The sequence below is a fragment of the Lytechinus pictus genome, chromosome 9 (assembly GCF_037042905.1).
Source record: "Lytechinus pictus isolate F3 Inbred chromosome 9, Lp3.0, whole genome shotgun sequence".
NCBI lineage: Eukaryota > Metazoa > Echinodermata > Echinoidea > Temnopleuroida > Toxopneustidae > Lytechinus > Lytechinus pictus.
In genome coordinates this window covers 21047106-21069990 of record NC_087253.1, presented here as the reverse complement: position 1 = coordinate 21069990, position 22885 = coordinate 21047106, and the positions used below count along the sequence as shown (strand labels likewise).

The following is a 22885-nucleotide window of genomic DNA, read 5'->3' as shown; positions in this document are numbered from 1 at the left end:
TACCTTGTATATCTCATTTTCCGGATGGAAAGCACACAAGGCTAACAATTTGACTGGTTGAACTGTGTTAGAGGAATTATTATAGATTGTGGTTTTAATGGTATATGGTCATCTCAGTCATGTGACCCTTTCTGGCTAAAAGTTAAAGGGATAGTCCGGGCTGAAAATATGTTTATCTTTATACATAGAGTAGAATTCACTGAGCAAAATGCCGAAAATTTCATCAAAATCGGCTAACAAATAATAAAGTTATTGAAGTTTAAAGTTTAGCAATATTTTGTGAAAACAGTCGTCATGAATATTCATTAGGTGGGCTGATGATGTCACATCTCCACTTTCCGTTTTCTTATGTTATTACATAAAATCATAAGTTTTTCATTATTTCATACTTGTGTGAATAATATGTCTCCCTTATAATGAAATAAGTTGCAGCAATACATATCTAATGCACTAAATCAGTTGACAATCCAATTTTTCTAGTTCTTGGAGGAAAAAATTTGAATAAACCTAATTTCATATACAAAAGAACAAGTGGAGATGTGACATCACCAGTCCACTTAATGAATATTCATGACGACTGTTTTCACAAAATATTGTTAAACTTTAAAATTCAATAACTTTGTTATTTGTTATCCGATTTCGATGAAATTTTCAGCATTTTGCTCAGTGAATTCTACTCTATTTATTAAGCTATAAATACTTTCAGCCCGGACCACCCCTTTAATGTTAAGAAAAGATTAGATGACCAATTTATTCAAAGTTGGTATTCCTCTATAGAAACATCCAGTGCTTGTGTCAAAGAATCTTCACAAAAAAAGTTAATTCTCTAAAAATATTTGTTAATCCTGCCAAGAAATAATGCCTTTAATTTTTTACCAGATTTAGACCAGGTAATACTCATCTTCCAGTAGTTGCAGGAAGATTTAATATAATGAAAGATATGGCACACTGTGTAAAAGTGACAAAATTGGTGATGAATTTTATGCTGTCTTTGAATGCAGCTTTCTTAATGACCGCTAGGTCCAACTTATTGCCAAACCAAATAATTTCACAATGGAAAAGCAGTTTACTCTAACTAATAGAAAAATTTTAATCAGGCTCGCCAAGTTTGCTTATACTATTATGGTGGAAGTCCTCTAAGCCACCATTGTACCCCCCCCCCCTCCTGCTCCTTAAGTGTAATTTTTAAAAGGAAAACGATAAACATAGCTACATTAAGGAAACAACTTTTTCCTGTTCTTGTAATTAGGATTTCAAACATCCATATTCTGTTTTATTTTTCTGTACCCGTTTAGGAAAAACGCTTTCATCTCAGTAATGGAATTTCTGCAAACTTCCCCTTCTGCCAGCTGATACATTTGTGAATCACTGTCCACGAAGTAATTGTTAAACCTTTATATACATGTACATGAAATAATGTTTAGGCCTTTATTTGTCCCCACGAGGCCAAAAGGCGTTATTTCAATAAAGGTCTTTTTTTTCTTCAATTGTGGGCATTGAACCGAAACAGTTTGTATAAAAACATCACAATTGCACATGCACAATTGGCTGCTGTCGCGAGACCGTACGAGAAATTCTACTCAAATAGCGATGCGGTCTGACTGAAACGGATCTCACTCAGATATTGTTAATAACCTATAACCGTCCGAAGAAAGGTGAACCACAGATATTACATTCAGTTTGTATACTTTTCACATGCACCCGTTTCACGGGTGTCATAGCAGTCATTAATGGCATCTTCAGATCAGACAAGTTTGGACCCATGGCGATACGTCATAATTGTTTCCAAGTTCATGGTTTATTTTTTGCATATTGGACTAGTCAAATCTCTATCTATACTCATTCCATATCTCGTCATCGAACTGGATGTGGACACTGCAACGGTAGGCGTCCTTGTTACCATGGAAATTGGAATATATTTTATGGCTAGTAAGTTCTTTTCTTGCTTTAATGTTAAAAGGTAGTTAGGTACATGCTTGATGCAAAATCACTGCTACATTTTTTCTATTTACCATCGGGGGAGCAAATGAATTAATTTTTGCTTATAACAATATCTGCGAAATTTAAAATGTATTATTTAAACTTAAAACATTAAGAAGTAATCCCTCTCTCCTTTAATTATACCAGAAGTGCTTCGCTAAAAGTTGACATGTAGGCCTACACAGTTGTACCATTATCTTTGATTATTGGACTGAAATACTTGTAGCTATAATCGAGAAAAAATACTCTTAATGGTCAAGTCCACCACAGAAAAATGTTGATTTTAATCAACAGAAAAAAATCAAACAAGCATAACGCTGAAAATTTCATCGAAATTTGATGTAAAATAAGAAAGTTACGACAATTTAAAACTTCGCTTATTTTTCACAAAACAGTTATATTAGTGGCATGCAAATGAATGTCGATGTCACTCACTGGCTAATTCTTTAGCATTTTATTGTTTGAATTATACAACATTTCAATTTTTACAGATTTGACAATAAGGACCAACTTGATTGATCCATAAAATGTTAAAACAATGGTAATTCCACATGTTCAGGGAGGAATAAAACTTTGTTTGACAGGACAGCAGGGAGAAAATTTGAAGAATTCATATTTCATATAATAAAATACTAAAGAAATACTGAGTGAGTAATTTCATCAGTCCACCCCCTCCCCCCTCCATTCGCATACCAACCAGGATGTGAATATAATACTGTTTTGTGAAATTATGCGAAACTTAAAAATGTCATAACTTTCTTATTTTACATCCGATTTTGATAAAACTTGGATTCTTCTCTTTTGATTCAATCAACTTTTTGTTGGAGTGGAATTGTCCTTTAAAAATAGTAAACATGCATATCAATTCTTTTGCCAAATGGGGTCAATCAGAAAAAGAAATCCACTCTCCTTAATGTTTAACATAACATTTTGTATTAAATTCTGTGATTTACTAATAGTCTGCGCAGACTAAAAACCTCAACAACAAAAAGGTCACTCGCATTCGATAAAGCTCAGGGAGAAACCCTTGCGCTTAGATGGGTGGTTGGGCACTTGCCACCATCCCCCCCCCCCCCCCCCCCCCAAAAAAAAGAGAGAAAAGTCCGTGTCTAAGAAAAACAAACTAAAAAAGATTAGAAGTAAAAAAAAGAACACGATAGGGAAAGGTTTAATGTGATATTACTTTCTGAAGCTCGCTCGCTACTTTTTCAAACGGATGTTGAACCTCTGCATTTGCCATTTTCCGCCCTCTCATTTTCTCTATACTGAAAAGGACGGAGACATATCTCCCTATTAAAAAAACAGATTAATAATGACTTTTACCATGTTTAGGAAGACTCGTAACATCAGAAAGACTGAATTCATATTTATTCATATTTCAAATTTTGAGAAATTAGGTATGGGTATCATAACATTATTGTTTATTGAGAAGTTAATACTTTTTTACAATTAGATTAAAAACAGGCGTATACTTCGAAACATGCTAAAAGAGAGGCAGCTAGGACCTATCGAAATTTTGAGGTCGTGAAAATCTCATTATCATTTCGTGTAGCTGGCTGGTTCTTCCTGTCTGATAACGTAACCCATGGAAGTAGAATAATGCTTTGATTTTTTGTATAGGTCCACTCTGTCATTTTCTGAACCAAACGTTTGGTTCTCGTCCGGTGGCAACAATAGGAGGCACTCTAGCTGCAATTTCGTTCATGGCAGGAACATTCTGCAAGACGGCATCCTCTCTTGCTTGCCTACTATTCTTCACAGGTGATTATACATCGTTTGATCCCCTCCCCCTTCACAATTATATCATTGTAAATTCAAACTGCCAATAGTAAACACAAATATTTTTTAAACATTACTTCAAAGCAAGATATCAAGTCGCTGTTTCCCCCAAAATGATGGATTAACTTTTTTGGTCTTCTTACTAATTAATGTGAAAAGTGTTTAATATGGAACCACCATGCTGAACAGTAGAAAGGTCTCTTGCAAGAGTCTTGTAAGTTCTCATTGAATCTTCCAGAGTTGAAATGAAGATCCTGTCACTTTACTGGTTTCAATAAAAGCAGAAAAAAAATATTGGTAAAGGTCTGATGACAAACCGTCAGAGTACAACGGTGTTATGATTTGTTTAATAGTTTTTTTTTTTATATTGTGATGTCACAGGTGAGCAGCTCCTCCATGTCAGGTTAATTTTTTTTTTTAAGATGGCGCTGTCTTGATCGAACACGGATTTTCCGTCTCTCCTGATATTTCCTATTTTTTGAGGATTTTTAGCCGCATTTGACAATTTATTTGCCTTCTCACATTAGCCATTGGACTGCTGTTCATCTACTGTTTGGGTGTCTTGAAGGAGCTATGTCGTACGATTTGCGTAAGTCACAAAAATCGATTAAGAGTGCCAAGCAAGCTCAAACAGGCCCACCTTCTAAATCGACCTACAAGAGGCCGAATCCATTCTCGCCGAAAACTCTGGCTGACCAGCCTGCTGTGGATCCGTTATCGAGCCCGAGTTCTGAGAGCCTGAGCAGGTCAAGCCCCGCCAAACCGGTCGCCATGGCAACACCTGTCAGCGTCGATCAGCCCGATCGCCTTATTCATGATGAATACATGCCTTCTAAATACGAATCTTTCTTAACAAAGAAATTCGAAGGAATGCTCGAAAAAGCAGTTGATCGGCTGGCTAAAAAGATCGAGGCCGTGGAATCTCTTCTTGGGGCTTCTGTTGAATACGAGCGCCAAAGGGTCAATGCCCTCCAGGATCACCAGCAACGCCTGGAAGCTAAACTACAGGTCTTAGAACAGGAGGTTTCTAAACTACGTGCTGATGCTGTTAAGAACGAGGCAGCAGTTAACAAGAGTGAACGGTTCTCGAGGAGAAACAACATCCGTATCGTCGGGATAGATGAGACAGAGCCTACATCGCGTTCGGATGACATCGGAGCAACATCCCAGCCCCAACAAAGCGAAAATTGTATCGCGATAGTTGAAGATAAGCTTCGATCGCTCTTCGGTATCAGCTCGAAGGTTGAGCGGGCCCACCGCGACGGAAAGAAGGTTTCCGGAAAACCCCGTCACATCTTAGTGAAGCTATTATCATACCGTGACAAAGTTGAAGTTATGAAAAAAGCTCGCGATGTTCTGAAAAAAGAAAAATTCTTCATCATCGATGATCTCACGAGCGCTGATCTTCACGAAAAGCGTAAATGGGCGAAACAGGTTCAATCGCTTTACACACAAGGTGTAAGAATGCGTTTCTACGCTGGCAAGTGGCGTCTTCGTGGAGAAATGCCTACAACTTTGAGGAAACATCCCGGGACACTTCTCATCATGCAGGCCACGACTCTTTCAGTTCAGCCTCTGGTTATGCCTAAAGATTCATTACTGTACCAGGTTAGTCCAGCCCCAGGATGACACCCTTCTCATGTTTTCCATCTCCTAATTGATCTGTCATTTGCTCTTGTTATTTCTCTTCCTTATTTTAACTGTGTAACTGTCATTGCTGAAATGTACATTCACAGCCAAGTTCTATATTCAGATCATTTTTCTGAGTAAGATTCACCGTTTTGGAAATTCACCGTTTCTGGAAATTCACCGTTTCTGGAAATTCACCGTTTTGCCATGGCTACGCTGAATGATCATATTGCTTTTAGCTCTATAACAGACGATGATTTATTTGATTTGTTCAGGTCCTCTCTTATTCCAAGCAGCACAACTCCATCAAATTCTCTAGGTACTTATGATGATTCTATAGCTGATCAAATCAATTCATCGGCCGAATAGTTGCTGCTTAATCTTGGTCAACACGATCCAGCAAATAACCATTTTAGTAAATATATTACAGTTTCTCAATTTGACAACATTACCATGAACTTTAATTGTGACACACTCTCTCTTCTTCATCTTAATATAAGAAGCCTGAACAAACACTTTGATGAATTACAGTTGCTTTTAAATAATCCCTTTCCTAAACCATTATCTGTTATAGGTGTAACAGAGACTTGGCTTTCACAGAACTCCAACCTTTCACTTTCTATTGACAATTATACCCTTGTTACTAAAAACCGACAGGGGAGATTGGTGGAGGCGTCGCGTTGTATATTCTTCATAAATTCCGTTATTTTGTCCACGAAACAATTTCAATTAGTAATGATATAATGGAATCTCTTTTTCTAGAAATTGAAGTTTCAGGCGGTAGGAATGTTATTGTAGGTGTTGTTTACCGCCCTCCCAGCTCTAATGGTAACGAGTTTATTGCTCGTTTATCTGACATACTTCGGAATAATATGTTTAAAAATAAAAATGTTTGATTATGGGAGATTTTAATATATGAATATTCTTAAATGTGCCTCTAATAATATTGCACATGAGTTTATAGAAACGTTTTTGTCTGCCTCTTTCTTGCCACTCGTTACCAAACCCACTCGTGTTGCAAATTTATCTAGTACTTTAATTGATAATATTTTTTCCAATGTTGTTCCTCATCCTGATTCATACATTATTCTTTCAGATACAACTGATCATTACCCGATAATGACTTCCTACAAATTATCGCAACCCAATAATATTCACGGCCCCCGCCCTCTACGACGTATAGTTAACGCACGGAATTTATCCAGATTGAATGATAGTTTAGAAAATGTGGACTGGTCTTGTGTTCTTGATTCAACTGATGTTAACTCTTCATATGATAATTTCATTACTTTACTTAATAGGCACATAGATACCTTTCTTCCAAAACAAAGAAAGAACAACAACAATGATTACAAGAAAACTCCTAGACTTCCTTGGATATCAAAATCTTTACTTCGTTCAATAAATCGAAAAAATAACCTATATTATAAATACAAATCAAAACCTACTGAACAAAATGGAGATAAATATACATCTTACAAAAACACATTGACGAGAATAATTCGCTTAGAAAAGAAAAAATATTTTACTAATTAACTAGAATTACATAAACATGATATGCAAAATACTTGGAAAATTCTTAAACAAGCCATGAACATAGCGGATAACAAAATTGACATTACAAAAATATCATCAAATGATATGGTTATTCAAGATTTTGGTAACGTAGCAAATGCTTTTAATACTCATTTTTCTTCCATAGGTAAAAATTTGGCCAACAATATACCGCCCTCTCGCGGGCATTTCTCTGATTTTCTTGGTCCCTCCAACCCAAGCTCGATCTTGTTAAATCCAACGCATGATCATGAAGTCATGGACATTGTTTCTAACTTAGGCAACAAGAAAAGCTCTGGATATGACGATATTAATAATATTATAGTAAAATCAATTATTCCATTCATTGTTGTTCCCCTAGTTCATATTTCTAATTTATCTTTAATTAACGGGCAAGTTCCTGATTCTATGAAAATCGCTAAAGTTATCCCATTGTATAAAAAGGGGGACAGGCTGAGTGTTAATAATTATCGTCCAATCTCTTTACTACCGTGTTTTTCAAAATTTTTAGAAAAAATCATATATGTTCGAACTTTCACTTTCTTAAAAGATCATGATATATTCTCAAATTTTCAATTCGGCTTTAGAGAAAAACACAGTACCGTTCATGCTCTGTTGTCATTCATTGAAAAGGTAGCTCGTGCCTTAGATAAATCTTCTCATATGGTTGGTATATTCCTGGACTTCTCCAAGGCCTTTGATACAATCAACCACGAAATATTACTTAGCAAACTTTTTCATTATGGTATATGTGGCAAGGCCTTGGAGTGGTTCAGGAATTACCTTTCCAATCGAAAACAATTTGTTTCATTGAATGACCATTCTTCCAACTTATGTGACATTAATTGCGGTGTGCCACAAGGAAGCCTTTTGGGACCTCTTCTTTTCATAATATATATTAACGATTTTTGCAGATCATCTGAAATTTTGTCTTTCATAATCTTTGCTGATGAAACCAATTTATTTATTTCTGATAAAGACCCACACACTCTTGTTCAAACAATCAATCAAGAACTGTCTAAAATACTCGAATGGATTAGAAGTAACAAACTTTCTCTTAATATTGAAAAAACAAAATACATGTTGTACAGTAACACCTTAAATTCATTACCTAACAGTATTAAGTTTGATATTTTCAATTGGAATGTGTATCGAATATTAAATTTTTAGGTGTCACTGTAAATAATAAACTTTCTTGGAAGTGTCATATTGACAGTATTTGCAAAACAATTTCTCGTAATATTGGTGTCATGAATAAATTAAGAATGTTCCTCCCGTCGACTTCCTTACTAACACTCTACTCTTCTTTAGTATAACCATATCTTCACTACGGTCTTCTTATATGGGGAAACGCACATCAAACTTTACTTAACAGGATTTTATTGCTGCAAAAGAAAGCACTTCGGATTATTTTTTCTTCTCATGCACGTTCCCACACTGATCCTATTTTTTTCGAAAACAAAATTTTGAAGATCAGTGATCTTTACCTACTCCAGCTTGGCCAATTTATGTACCAATACAATAATAATATGCTTCCTTTTATTTTTCATGACATGTTCTTAAAAAACAGCTCCTCACACAATTACCCTACTAGACGTCGCGATGACCTTCATTTTCCTATGCTCAGAACGCTGTTCGCCCAAAATACATTTATATATAGTGGCCCAAAATTTAGGAATTCTCTTCACCCTGATATCCAGCTTTCCCCTTCTCTTAATTCTTTTAAAAGAAAATTAAAATTCATTTTGTTGCAGTCTTACAAAACCCCACATTGATTCCTTTACCTCTATGATATATTTATTTATTTATTGTTTACCTGTTTACAGGTTACCCTCGGTAGTTGTGTTAGATTGACTACACTTCTCTCATTCTCTCTCTCTCCTCTCTCTTTGCCTTTCTCTTCATTTCTCCCTTCTTCGGATTTTCGCAGTTTGTGCAGCAATGTTTGTTTATTTTTACTCTGTTTGTGTGTCTTATCTTTTGTTGTTGTTGTTTTGCTTTGTTGTGTATTCATGTCTTGTTTGTCTCTGCTCACCTTTAATATTTATTTCATTTATTACAATTATTTTTTCATATCTTTATAATTATTTTTTTATATCTTTATTTCATTATCTTTTTTGTATTGCTGCTTTTTTTGGGCCCATATAGATTGAAGTGTTATACGTTATACTTTTTTTTTCTTTTTGAGTGGTCCACCATTTACAAGCTTTGCTTTTTAGTGGGCCACTCCATTTTTCCAACATATCTTGCATATTATTATCAAATTGGAAATATTATCTTCTGTATCAAGTGTATATTTTTTATATTTGGTTTATTTGAATATTTATGTCATTTATATTGTCTGATGTTATGTTTTATATATTGTTATTATTGCATTGTAAAATTTGTTGGAAAAATGAATAAATAAATGAATGAATGAATAAATTAAAAAAAAAGATAGAGAGCCGCTCGCATATGACGGCACAAACTGAAAAAAAAACAATTAAAAATTGTTATGACTCGTTTTCTTTTATGGATTTTCATCAAACCTTCACCAATATATTTCTTTTTTTTAATGTTTTTATTGAAACCAAACTTTTGTCAGGGTGAACTTCCCCTTTAAGCTACATCTTAAACGGGCTTGAAGTAACTATACTCATGCAGAACCTCTTCATATAATTTGAGGAACATTTGAAAGTTCCCACTACGTGTCACGGAATATTTTTTTTTACAAAGGACATGGGGGAGGAGAGGCTCTCAAAATTTACTCCATAATTATACAATATGTCACGAACTAGTAAATTGTTAACCTTCTAAAACTTACGGGTTAAATAATGTGAGTTGTTTAGTAGTACCATGTAACATTCAAATTTAAAAAAAAGTATTGAGTCAAAGTTACAGCAGCAAGTAAATGCTATGTTTAGATAATTATCTTCTTTTCCATAATTGATATCTTCAACCGTAGGTCTCTTCGCTTCCCCGTTGAACCAAGGATCGAGTGAAGTGCTTTACCAATATCACAGAGACAATTTCGGATTAGCTTCGGCAATCACGAAGATGGGGAGTCAAATTGGGACTTTCGTAATGCCATACCTGACCTCGATGAGTATGGATGCCTATGGGCCGAGAGGGAGCTTCTTGATCCTTAGCGCTATGATGTTTCATTGGGTACCAATAGGAGCAACGCTGCGTTCCTCTCCGAACATGCCGAAATGCCAATCTGAAAGTGGAACATCCTTGTCTGAACTGTCTACAGGGAACGACAGTGATGACGCCGGGTGCGAACGTGTGCCACTTCGAACTAGGAACGATGATCAGCTTCAGAGCAACGAAATAACAGCCACAGCGAGTAGCCCCCAAGATTTACAGTCTGATCCAAACACTGGACAGATGAAGAAAAGCCCAAATCTTCGAGAAGGAATGTTCAGCATGATCCGAAACACCATGCTTGATGCCCTAGATTTTGTTAAAAAGGAACGCGTTTTTGCATGCCTTCTACTTCCATGCCAGGTCTTTTTCGACCTGTCGTACATGGGTTGGTCAGTGTTTCTGTTCCCCTACGGGTTAGCCGAAGGATTACCCCAAAACACAGCCGTGTTCTTAGTCATGATGGGTTCCGTTGGCGGCATCATCGGAAGACTCTTCCTCGTAGCATCTCTGTATAAGTACCCATTGTTAACAATACCATTGCTGCCAACAAGCCTCTTGATATCATCCATATCGCTCCTGGTGTATCCTATCAATTCTTCTCCGACCTATCTATGCATCTGCTCCTTTCTCGCCGGGATGGGTTTCTACAATGCATATGCAACATTAGACGGAGTTATTTCTTTGAAGGTCCGGAAAGAGAATTTCCCAAAGGCCATTGCTTGCTCCCTGATGGTAACCGGGGCCTCTTTTTTTGCTTCTGGAGTACTTACAGGTAAATATACACACTCAATATTAAGGGAACAAGCTAAAAGCTAAGATAGAAATAACCATTTCAAAATTAAAGAGGATTTCCCATTATTGATAGCCGTGTGTACATGTAAGATGGGCAAGTCTTGTTTTCTTTTGCATTGTATCTAGCTATATTTAATTCATGGACTTTTTTTTTCGACTTAGGGCGTGTGAGGGTGTGTGTGTGGGTGTGTATGTGTGTGTTGGATTGGATTGGATATGAGTGTTTGTGTATTATTGTACGTGTGTGAGGGCACGGGTCCAGAAATGTTTATGTATCATTACTTGGTCATGATGAAAGTGATACAACTCAATGGTCCGATCATAAACGTCTATAATGTCTATATGTAACACTTCGATAGGATATAGGAGAAAGATAGTAATAAGTAGCCATGATAACAGGCAACCATATGAAGGGTCTATTAGTCGAAATATTAAAGTAGATACTTATAGCTGACATGATAGCTGGTCGCAACTGGATGATAGTCAAGCCACAATTGGCCTTGTCTTAGTATAGTGTCAGCCGAGAATAATCATGGTAAAAAATTATCTAAATCGTGCCCCAAATGATATGCCCCTTTCATCATAGACCACCATGTTGACACTAACAAAATCAATCCAGCTTAGATTAATTTTGTAAGTTCTGAAATATTGTAACAGCAGTGGTTTTCGACCAATTCCAAAATTGATCATGCAGAAACACACACATTAGAGATGTACCATGATTTCTTTTTCTTCCCGAGAACAAAAAAGTGTAATATAAAAGAAAATGACGAATGAAATTTATGTTTTATCATTTTTTAAAGTACATTATTATACATATTTTTTTCAAAAAGTACATTCTAACATTTTATGAATGAAAGAGCACCGTGGTTCCAAAAAAGAAATCCATATATAACCCCCCCCCCCCCCATTTCTTATGGAATTATCACATGGTCTGGAATCGGTTTACTGACGTTAGTGTTCCATAAGATTAGAATCGAAATAATGACAGTCTACAGTACGGGCGTATTATGATACCCCCCTTCTATACTGCCAACTCCCGGATTAGATTTACGCCCGTGGTAATAATTATCTTCTTTTTATTTCCGCAAGGTTTCCTTCATAATTATTTTGGATCATACAGGGCAGTCTTCCGTATCCTTGGGAGCCTCGTTGGAATCATCGGTGTAACAATTACGATTTATATCTGCGTTGAGGCGAAGACCAAACGGACGAACAGAGGTCTTTAAGTATTTTCTTCAAGAGTGTCGTTGATACACTTACTATTTCCATATTATAGAAAAACTCTATTGCTGTTCCGTTTGCTCTTTCAGTATACTTGGCAGTGAAATCAAAGTTTCCCATCTCCCTATTACATGTAAATCGAAATACCTACGTGGGTCGATATTTCAGACTTGTTTGTTATGATAAAGGTGCTCGAAATATTTGCTCATAATTATTCATGTTTGGTTCAGCATACTGATGCGAAACTTCGGCTGGAGTCGCCTTTTCCTAATTGCCCACTTCCTCTTGCATGTACCCTTGCATCTCTGTCCCTGTTGCTATTCTCTTTCGTCTATATACTCTTCCTCTCCCTGCTGTATGTTATAGTAGCACCCATAAGCCTACTTGTCCATAATCGCCTCTCTATATGTAACTCAACCCCTACCTCATTGCTGCTACCAACTGGATATCCCTGGCTTTGCAGCCGGGGTAACAGACAGGGGCTCTGGGCAGGGAAGGTAAACCCGAACAAACCACTAGGGGGAGGGTGGTGACCACCTCCTTTTTTATAAAAGCGGAACATCTTGCTCAGGCTGGGAAGTCAATGACCATGTGCCCAGCTTCACCATCCAGGTCATAACTCCTACAAAACCTACCATGAAAGACAAACCTAGGCTTAGGCCCCGAGTCCCGGCGGCTGCCCAATGGCAACAGAGTGGCAGGGGTGCTAAAAATCCACCGGAGATTTTGTTGCCATCCCTACAGGTACCCGAGAATACGTCAGCATCAAGATCAACAGCAGCAATAAGGAAAGGAACCAGGAAGAGGAAGGAGCTTAGGAAGTCAACGACTGCAGACAACGTCAACAAAAGAGCAAAGAAAAACACTGTAGATACATCTTCTACAGACATTGTAAGTAGCCAAAATGTGGCCAAATACCAGACATTGAATAGAAAGAAAGGACACGACAAGACCATCAAGAACAAAAGTGAGCCAGGTACGAACCGTATAAAAAACTTAGCAACTGTAAGTCTAGGAACATGGAATGTACGTACAATGAGGACAGCAGGCAACTGGGATATTCTAGTTGATGAAATGAAGAAGTTTAATCTTGATATCCTGGGTCTAATTGAAACACACCTCACTGGTTCTGAGACATTTACAGAGAAAGAGGAATTCACCATCCTGCTGTCAAGTAGAAGAGACATCAGTCGAGAAGGTGTGGGAATAGTGATTGCACAAAGACTGTCGCTATGCTTGGAGTCATATGAAGCTGTCTCCCCAAGAATCATCACAGCAAAGATCAAGATGAACGACGGCATGTTGAATATTGTCCAAGTGTATGCCCCCACAACCGCTACAGCAGTGATGAAGAAAATGACAAATTCTATGATATACTACAATTTAACCTACAAAAGATCCCTAAGAAGGAGAATATTATTCTGATGGGAGATTTTAACGCTAAAGTAGGAACAGACTTTGGAACATGGGCCCCAGCATTGGGAAAGTATGGTCTGGGGCAGATCAACAGCAGAGGAGAGAAACTGCTGGAATTCTACATGTTCCACAAACTGGCTGTGTGTAAAACCTACTTCCAACACAAATATTGCAGGAAGTCAACATGGACATCTCATTGTGGCCAATACAAGAACCAGATCGACTTCATTATTACGAAAGTGGAAAATACTAAGTTGTTTCAGAACTGCAGGTCTTTCTGCTCAGCCGATATAGGGTCAGACCACAACTTAGTAATAGGGAATGTCAATTTCCAACATAAAAAGGTCAAGAAAACAAAAACCCTTCCTAGGATATACAATGTCTGTAGACTCCATGATCCTGTCAGTAAGGAAGAGTTCTAAGCCAAGATCGGTGGTGCATTTGAACCACTTATCCAACTCCCAGACACAGATGTCGAAGGGCTGTGGGCTAAATTCCGTGACACAACTAACACCATAACGGAAGAGATAGTTGGATTCAAGAAATCTAAGGAAGTGAAAGGTCTCCCGGAGGATGTAAGGAAAGCTTGTGAGCAGCGACGGAAAGCGAGAACGCTTTGGCTAAATAACCCCAGCACAAAGAATAAGAAAACTTACAGAACAATTAACAAGAAAGTCAAGTATGAAGTAAGAGAGTAGAAAAAGACAATTCTCGAAATGGATGTCAAAGAAATGGAAACTGCTCAGGCAAAGAATGAAAAGTGAAGAAGCTAGCTGGGGAAAGAGACAAAGTACAGCTCGCAATAAAGAATAAAAATGGTGTTCTAAAAACCGCACCCCATGACGTGCTGGACTGTTGGAAACAGCATTTTGATTCCCATCTGAACACTAAATTTCCTCGGGATGAAGATGCTCTACAAGGCATTCCTGATCCACCACCAGCAAACACTCAAAGTAGTCCATTCACAATAGAGGAAGCAGAGTCTGCTATAAAACTGCTTAAAAACAACAAAGCATGCGGTTGGGACAAGATAGCTGCTGAAACTCTGAAAGCAGGAGGTCTGAAAATGAGAGAGTTTCTACTCAAAATCATCAATGTTGCATGGTCTGAATGTAAAACTCCTCAAGACTGGAGCAGGGGTCTTATAACTCCTGTAAACAAGAAAGGACACAAACTAGATCCAGCTAATTATAGAGCGATCACGTTGCTATCTATGCCTGGAAAAGTTTCTTGCAGAATGATTCTTAATAGAATTCAGGCAACCATCGATGATCATCTAGCAAAAGAACAATGTGGTTTTAGCAGCTCACGAGGAACGACCGATGCCATTTTCGTGGTCAGACAAAATAATACTTGAAAAAGCAAAAGAAAGACATGTGCCAGTCCACTGGAATTTTGTTGACTTTAAGGCAGCATTCGACACTATTTGGAGAGAATCCCTTTGGAAGTGCCTGAGATCAATTGGAGTGGATAAAGTTCTAGTTGACTTGATAGAGAGAATTTACAAACAAAATAAATTTTCTGTCATGGTAAATGGGAAGATATCAGATAGGTTTGATGTTCTTGTCGGCGTAAGACAAGGCTGCCTCCTTTCTCCAAGCCTCTTTAACCTATTTCTCGAGTTTGTGATGGAGGACACAAAAAAACTAGGAAGTGGATTGAAGATGGGCAACATGAATATTAATAACATTAGATATGCTGACGATACCACGCTTTTAGAACTTGTCTTTGAAAAACTCCAACTCTCAACAGATACCCTGGAGAAGGCCTGCCGAAAATGGGGAATGAAGATTAATGCCTCAAAGTGCCGAATTATAACTGAAGACCATCGTGACATTACCCTAAATGACACTCGTATCGACAAAGTTGATTATTTTGTCTTCCTCGGAAGTGTAGTCCCCTTGGTGGAGAATGATGTAAAGCGTCGCATTCCTTAGCCGCCTGGGCATTTGGGAGGCTAAAAAGCAACATCTGGTCCAACCAAAACATCCCAAGGTCACTGAAGATAAGGATCTACAAATCCCTCATTCTTCCTATTGCATTATATGGTGCAGAAACATGGACCCTGCGGAAAGTGGATCAAGGCAGGCTTGCAGTCTTTGAAATGAGATGCCTTCGCACCATGTTAGGTGTACATTTATAGGACAAAGTCAGGAATGCGGACATCAGGAGGAGATTACTGACATATCAAAAACACAATATGCGAGGAAGCTACAAAAAAACGCCTGAGGTGGCTTGGGCATGTATGCCGTATGTCACAAAACCGCTTTCCAGTTCAGGCATACATAGATGACTTTGACAAGGGGAGACCACCAGGACGTCCCTCTTCCAGATGGAGGGACCAGTCAGACGAGATGCGGGTCTCCCTCTACTGAATGCTGAAGACCTAGCCCAGGGTAGAACTAAATGGAAAATGATCACCCGTAGGAGAGCGAAGGGACACACCGTCCTATGCACAGTAAGTCAACTATTTATTTTAAAAAATAAGATACATAAACATATTATTGGCATAGAGATGTGAGTGGCTTGGGACCAAAAAATAAAAGGAGAAATAGAGAGAAAAGGAAATTAAAATTTCTGAATACCTAATATGTCAAAATCTGTCACAAAATTATTTTTGTATTAAAATGGACAAAATATTTGCTCTCTCGCAGCTTTCTAATGCTGTTCCTAATTTTCTGCCTGCCCCTTATAATATTGTTTTTAATCATTTACGCTACTGAAATATAGTTATGTTACAGTTTGTCATTTCTAAAAAGATATCAAAAAGGTTTGTCGGTTCCCTATCATAATATTCACTCTCGGGTAAGAGGTTGTATTATGATCTATGCACCAGAGCCTGCACGAGTTCGTTCAAAGCTATACCTGTTGTTCTTGAACAACAACGCCATTCCCTCAGAGTTGGACATCCTTCACCATTGTAACTGTTCCCGAGAAAGCGAACAAACAAGATGCATCCGACAACAGGCCCATATCCCATCATCTCGAAAGTAAAGGACATAAATTACGACCGAATTCGGGAACATCTTGAAAGTCACCACCTTCTGACCGATGCACAGTTCCGGCAGACATGGCAGAAGAAATTCACTTTTGACATACCATCATAATACTCTCAACACTCAACATGAAGTTAGAATTATAGCTCTATAGTCACCAAGAAAGCCTTTGATCATGTTTGGCATCGCGATCTTCTGACCAAAATTGTCATCTGGATGGATTTCTTTATTCTTTGTGTGTCTCCAAAATATTACATATATGTCATTCCAGTACGTATTGCATTTTTTTTTGCTGAAAAATATTAACCGAATGATAACCGATTATCTGTCCTCATGGAAAAAAAACAAAGTGCGTCCCACTAAAAATGAAAGCGGGATGTCCAATTATTTTTTTTTCATTAGCTAAAATATTCATTGTCCATACATAATCATAAAATTCTTTTTTTAATCAGACTGCATAATTCTAAGTTTTATTATTAAACGTGCGAATTTCCTTGCATGTACTCTAAAAATTATTGGGTAAAAATGCTCCATGAGGGTAATTATGTGTCCAACCAACATTTGGCATTTCTTTTGGGAATTTATATTCATCCAGTGTAATGAAGATTTTGCCCATTCGAAAGTAATTGCTGTTTATTTTTTAACCTTACTGGGTAAAATACTGCCCCAAATTGGTTGGACACATAATTACCTTCGTGCTGGTTAAAATTTTACCCAATATTTGTTGCTGTGTGGTCATTAATTATTCATTCTTATCACTTGTAAAACTGCTATACAACTTTCATTGATCTTACTTTTTCAATTTTCTAGTTTCAAAGGAGCTAACTAGTTGCAAGGGTTCGATCTTCTCCAAGTGTCTCAACAAAATGTTTGGCTCTAGCCTATTTGAAGCTAAAATCTTGCATTTTTCATGGCAAGAAATGATCAATGTGACTATTACAAATGAAACTTAAGCGTTTGGGTGTTAAATGATTATCAGATTAAACACTCTAATAAACTCATCCCCTCACACCTGGGGAGCGTTTCATCAACATTTATGTCCGACAAGTTGTCAGATCTGACAACTTTCCCCGATTCTGATTGGCTGAGAGGTACTGTAGCTATGGTAATTGTCGGATAAAACAGGACTAGTCGGATAAAATCCTTTCATGAAACGCTCCCCAGACCTCACTTCACACCGTACTTTACTGTCAACAATACACTATGCTTACGGTCCTTACGGCAACTATATATTCTATACTTCGTTACATATTGATTCACCATACCTTATATGACTAATTGGTTACTATTAATGGACTATATTTACTAATCTCCGTTATACAGTGCGTCCCAGAAAAAACGAAACCGAAATTTAAGTAATTTCAGATGAAAGAGGAGATTCTAAGCTTTACATTGGTAGGTCATTTGTCTATTGCATTTGTGATTAAATTATGATAAATCGTCGCTAAATCTCGGTTTCGTTTTTTCTGGGACGCACTGTATATTGCATTGTACTGTATTTATCATTGCTATTAGTAGGCCTATATTTTGTATTTTATATATTGGTTTAGATCCTGATGAAGGGCATGTGCCCGAAAGCTTGATGAAGACTGGTATTGACCTTGCTACGACCCTCTCCATACTCTTGATCTCAAGTATAATTATGAAGGAGACCCGTACACGTACATCGCCAAGATTGATCGCACTAATATATATATATATTTATATACATATATATATATATATATATATATATATATATATATATATATATATATATATATATATATATATATATTTATATACATATACTATGTAAATATATTCTCTTATTTTCTTTTCACATGTTTAAATGCAAGAGTTGCCAAAGCTGTTGTACAAATTGAATTTCTCACATAACTCCATCTATAGCTAAATTTTAAGCGAAAGTTTGGGAGAATTTTTAAGTGTAGTCCCACACACACAACTCTGTGCTCAAATCATGGTAGCCGAAACTGTCGAAATTTCATTAACATATAAATTGTGTTTTTTTTTAATGTTTATCATGCTCTTTCATCATCATGCTACAAGTCAATTATTATTCGCAGATAGTTATAAATGACCTGAGTGAGCAGTGGGCTCATAAATCGAACCTTCATACCTCGGTCACATTTGCTCTACGGCGACCGTACGGCGAGTCGACAACAGCCGTTTAAACATTTTTGTACCAGCTGCATATAGGTGATTTGAATTAAAATTAATAAAACGGCTGTTTTCGACTCGCCGTACGGCCGCCGCGCGCCGTAGAGCAAATTTGACCGAGGTATCATTGTTAAAGATTTTTATCCCATGATGAACAAAGTTACCGAGATTTAAAAAAAAAAAAAAGTATCATTCTTGTCACGATCTTACCTTTATTTTGGCTATTTGTCCCACCACGGCGCCCACGGCACCGGCAGCTCCACTGACAACCACTGTTTCTCCGGATTTAGGGCGACAGCAGTCCAGGAAAGCGAAGTACGCCGTAATTCTGCATTAGATAAAAACAATATACACCTTGCATTGACATGGCAGGCCTCTGATTGGTCAAAGTTGCAGTGAGGGTAACCTATAAAAAAAATGTATCCCTTACTGAAAATTTGTTGCTATTTGATTGGTCGAGAGCCCTTCACGTGACTAATCATAATTTCCCCAGAAATTCATCGGAGATCAAAATAGTTCGTGACGTCAGAGTAGAATAGTTTTTTTTACTATTTTGCGTCCGACTGAAAACCGCGCAATCACTCGGGCACAGCGCACGACGGACTGCCTCCACCGAGCAAGTCTAGTGATGCAACGGCGCAGACGCTTCATCAGGGGACCGCTGACATGGTACGATCTTCTTCCTTGGAATGATGGGCGTTCATGCTGTTGTGCACATTGATGGGGTGTAATAAACTTACGTTCATTTACAAAACAAATGCAGGCCCCAAACTCAAACATAATGAGGCGTTACAATAGAATCAACTAAAAATGGCATGCGCTTGTGTTTTGGCTAACGCTAGATTTGTAATAGAATATAATAGAATTGAATATAATTTATTTACAATACAATTTAAAACAATAGTGGATTGCTCATCGTCCCTGTAACATAAACGTACGATTAATAATTTGCAATTAGTCGTAACTATATTCATATGACAAATCATGTACAAAAATATAATAAATCTTATACCTAATATACACACCCTGTCATGGTATATCAACAACTTCAACCTTTGTATCGTAAATAAACTTACCCAGGCATACCGAGCAGACCAAGGGCGAGAGACTTTGGCCAATCGGAGGAGGTGAATTTGGGGACAGGTGTGACGTCACTTCCTTTTACAATGGAATGCGTTGTCCATCCAGTTTGAGCCTGAACTAGAGTACCCACTGGCAGTTTTTTATCCTTACTAGCAATCACCCTAGAGTCAGAAAAATTAATAATTTAGTTTTAGACCCATATTAGTTGGGTTTCATTCAGTGAATGAAAAGAATAGTGAGAGCGAGCGAAACGAGCAAGACAATAAAGAAATCAACTTTTCTAACTTGATTGAATCATATGAAGTTTATATTGAATAATTATGAAAATAATGATAATCACAATATTAATAATAATAATATTTACAATTATAATAATATTCATTATTATCTAATGATAATATAATAATGTTTATGATAATGATAATAATAATCCTCATCATTATCATAGTCATGAAAATGATAACAATAAAGGTTATGGGTATGATGATGATGATTACGACTACAATAATAACTACATATATCATATGAACAAATTCATTTCATTTTCCCCATCTTGAAACTGGAGGGGATGGCTGTACACACCATCGATACTCCAACCTTGAATATTGGGGATTCACCCCCACCCCTCATCCCCAACCGCTGCATACGCCCCTTGTACATATCAAATCATTGCATCTTTATAACGGACGGACCATATTAAGGGGAGGGGGAGGGGGCTGGAAGTTTGGGTTGAAGCAATTTTCCCCCTTTCTTCTTTGAGTAATTTTTTTCCCGTATTCCATTGAGACAAGCTTTTTTTGGGGGGGGGTGCCCCTTTCAGATGATTTGTCAGTGGACCAAGTTTTTTTTCTACTCTGATGGTGAGTCATTTTTTTTTCTCTCTCATGTAGCAAGTCAAGTTGTTGGTTTTTTGGGGTGGGGGGGAACTTCCAGCCCTCCTGGATATCAAATGGTGTGTCCCTAATAAGGATGGGGGATTGATGTGGTTTCAGTCTAGAGATGGCGCCTTTCAAAGCTGATGTGGCATAGTGGCTTTAATTTTCAGGAATGTATAATGATATAATTGCTGTCTTACTTTGCAACTTGCTCTCCACTCATGGTCTCTCCAATACCTGGAGTCATCAACCTGTAAAACACATTAAAAGAAGATTTCAAATTTTAGAATGATAACATTAATTTTACAGGATAAGGAATAGTTTATTTAGCTTCCTTTTATGAAACCTTACAGCTTCATTATATATCTTACAAAATCTTGATAATGGTTAATGAATATATTTTAAGACTCACATCAGCCCCGCAACCACCCAGTCTCAAGACATCCCCCCTCACAAACGTGGAACGCAAGATATGTTCATAAGGGGAGGGACCTAAAATGTGACGTTATATTTTCCACCAATAATAGAGTATCGGATAGTTACGTGACCCAAATCTCTCATTTTTATACTCTTCTTCTTTCTTTCTTCTCCTTCATCTTTCCCCTTCCTCGTTTTTTACTACTTAAGAACAATCATGGGTTCGTTGTCATCCCCCCCCCCCCGGTGGCACCGCCCTCTTTCCAAATATATCAGGACATATTGAGGCGTTTTAAAACATCAGCAAGCGAGGTCGAGCTCGGCGAAATATGCCCAACTTCCTTTGATAATTGAAAACAAATTCAAATGCATCGGATAGAATGGGGAAGTACAATGTAAAATGAACATCAATCCATTGTGATTTTTGCCGAGACACCATCTCGTCAAACTTGAAATACACGTATACATGCATTGGAGTGGGAATCATTCATAAAGGGGTTTAATATGGTAATGCATGAAAAGTTCCATGCCTCTGCCAGTGGCGTAACAGGCGGGGGGGGGGCAGGGGGGGGGGCAAGTTGCCCCCCTGGCGGATTTCACCGGGATTCAATATAGCAGCAGTGCTGACTTTGAAAACTAATATAACTCGCACAAGATGTTCAGTGTTCTGCCTCCATGGTTACACTTATGTCCATGTTTTATGAACTAGACCAATACACTTACAGAGATATGATGGTAATTCAACAAATACCCCCAACATGGCCAAAGTTAATTGACCTAACATGACCTTTGACCTTGAGCATGTGACCTAAAACTCGCACAGGATGTTCAGTGGTGCTTGATTACTATTATGTCCAAGTTTCATGAGTCAGATTCATAAACTTTCAAAGTTATGATGGTAATTCAACAGATACCCCCATTATGGCCAAAGTTCATTGACCTTGACGTTGGTCATGTGACCTGAAATGCGCACAGGATGTTCAGTGATACGTGATTACTCTTATGTCCAAGTTTTATGAACTAGACCAATATACTTTCAAAGTTATGATGGTAATTCAACAAATACCCCCAATTAGGTCAAAGTTCATTGACCCTAAATGACCTTTGACCTTAAGCATGTGACCTGAAACTTGCACAGGATGTTGAGTGATACTTGATTACTATTATGTCCAAGTTTCATGAATCAGATTCATAAACTTCCAAAGTTATGATGGTAATTCAACAGATACCCCCAATTCGGCCAAAGTTCATTGACCCTAAATGACCTTTGACCTTGGTCATGTGACGTGAAACTCATGTAGGATGTTCAGTTATACTTGATTAACCTTATGTCTAAGTTTCATGAACTAGGTCCATATATTTTCTAAGTTATGATGACATTTCAAGAACTTAAACTTAGGTTAAGATTTTGATGTTGATTCCCCCAACATGGTCTAAGTTCATTGACCCTAAATGACCTTTGACCTTGGTCATGTGACATGAAACTCAGGCAAGATATTCAGTAATACTTGATTAACCTTATGGCCAAGTTTCATGAACTAGGTTTATATACTTTCTAAGTTATGCTGTCATTTCAAAAACTTAACCTTCGGTTAAGATTTGGTGTTGACGCCGCCGCCGCCGTCAGAAAAGCGGCGCCTATAGTCTTACTCTGCTATGTACAAAAACGGGAAAAAGACAAAAAAGGAGGGAGAAAGAAGGGAAAGGGGAAAAGGAAAGGGAAAGGTAAAGGGAAAAGTGAAAAGAAAACGAAGAAAAAACTTTTTTTATGGAAAAGGAAGGAAAGCGGGAAAATGTACGAAAGAAGAACATTTGAGAAAGAACAAATCATTCCGAAATAGGCCTATGTAA

At 37.5% G+C, this 22885-nt stretch overlaps 2 protein-coding genes across 3 annotated transcripts; one reads left to right on the top strand and one right to left on the bottom strand.

Moving 5' to 3' along the window:
- The first annotated feature begins 1538 nt into the window (after positions 1–1538).
- On the top strand, positions 1539–16836 carry LOC135155532 (monocarboxylate transporter 1-like). Of its 2 annotated transcripts, none has more exons than XM_064104914.1 (4): positions 1539–1929; positions 3601–3741; positions 9887–10843; positions 11956–16836. In XM_064104914.1, the coding sequence occupies exons 1-4, from the start codon at positions 1731–1733 to the stop codon at positions 12090–12092; spliced, it is 1434 nt and encodes a 477-aa protein (XP_063960984.1). In that variant the 5' UTR covers positions 1539–1730; the 3' UTR covers positions 12093–16836. The 2 variants fall into 2 exon arrangements, with proteins under 2 accessions (XP_063960984.1, XP_063960983.1); XM_064104913.1 differs by having other exon boundaries at positions 1622–1883; positions 11956–15683.
- On the bottom strand, positions 14646–22678 carry LOC129267543 (prostaglandin reductase 1-like). The gene is made up of 4 exons (XM_064104396.1): positions 20818–22678; positions 19736–19903; positions 18870–18987; positions 14646–14654 (listed from the first exon to the last, which is right to left on the bottom strand). The coding sequence occupies exons 1-4, from the start codon at positions 20862–20864 to the stop codon at positions 14646–14648; spliced, it is 342 nt and encodes a 113-aa protein (XP_063960466.1). The 5' UTR covers positions 20865–22678.
- Positions 22679–22885: the final 207 nt, after the last annotated feature.

What these genes read in the sequence shown, in the direction of transcription:
- LOC135155532 (XM_064104914.1), top strand. Translation starts at nt 1,731, where the DNA reads ATGGCATCTTCAGATCAGACAAGTTTGGACCCATGGCGATACGTCATA. An exon ending in TGGAATATATTTTATGGCTA is followed by an intron (nt 1,930 to 3,600) that starts GTAAGTTCTTTT and finishes TTTTTTGTATAG; the next exon opens with GTCCACTCTGTCATTTTCTG. An exon ending in TTGCCTACTATTCTTCACAG is followed by an intron (nt 3,742 to 9,886) that starts GTGATTATACAT and finishes CTTCAACCGTAG; the next exon opens with GTCTCTTCGCTTCCCCGTTG.
- LOC129267543 (XM_064104396.1), bottom strand. Translation starts at nt 20,864, where the DNA reads ATGACTCCAGGTATTGGAGAGACCATGAGTGGAGAGCAAGTTGCAAA. An exon ending in AGTGGAGAGCAAGTTGCAAA is followed by an intron (nt 19,904 to 20,817) that starts GTAAGACAGCAA and finishes TTCTGACTCTAG; the next exon opens with GGTGATTGCTAGTAAGGATA. An exon ending in GGTCTGCTCGGTATGCCTGG is followed by an intron (nt 18,988 to 19,735) that starts GTAAGTTTATTT and finishes TATCTAATGCAG; the next exon opens with AATTACGGCGTACTTCGCTT.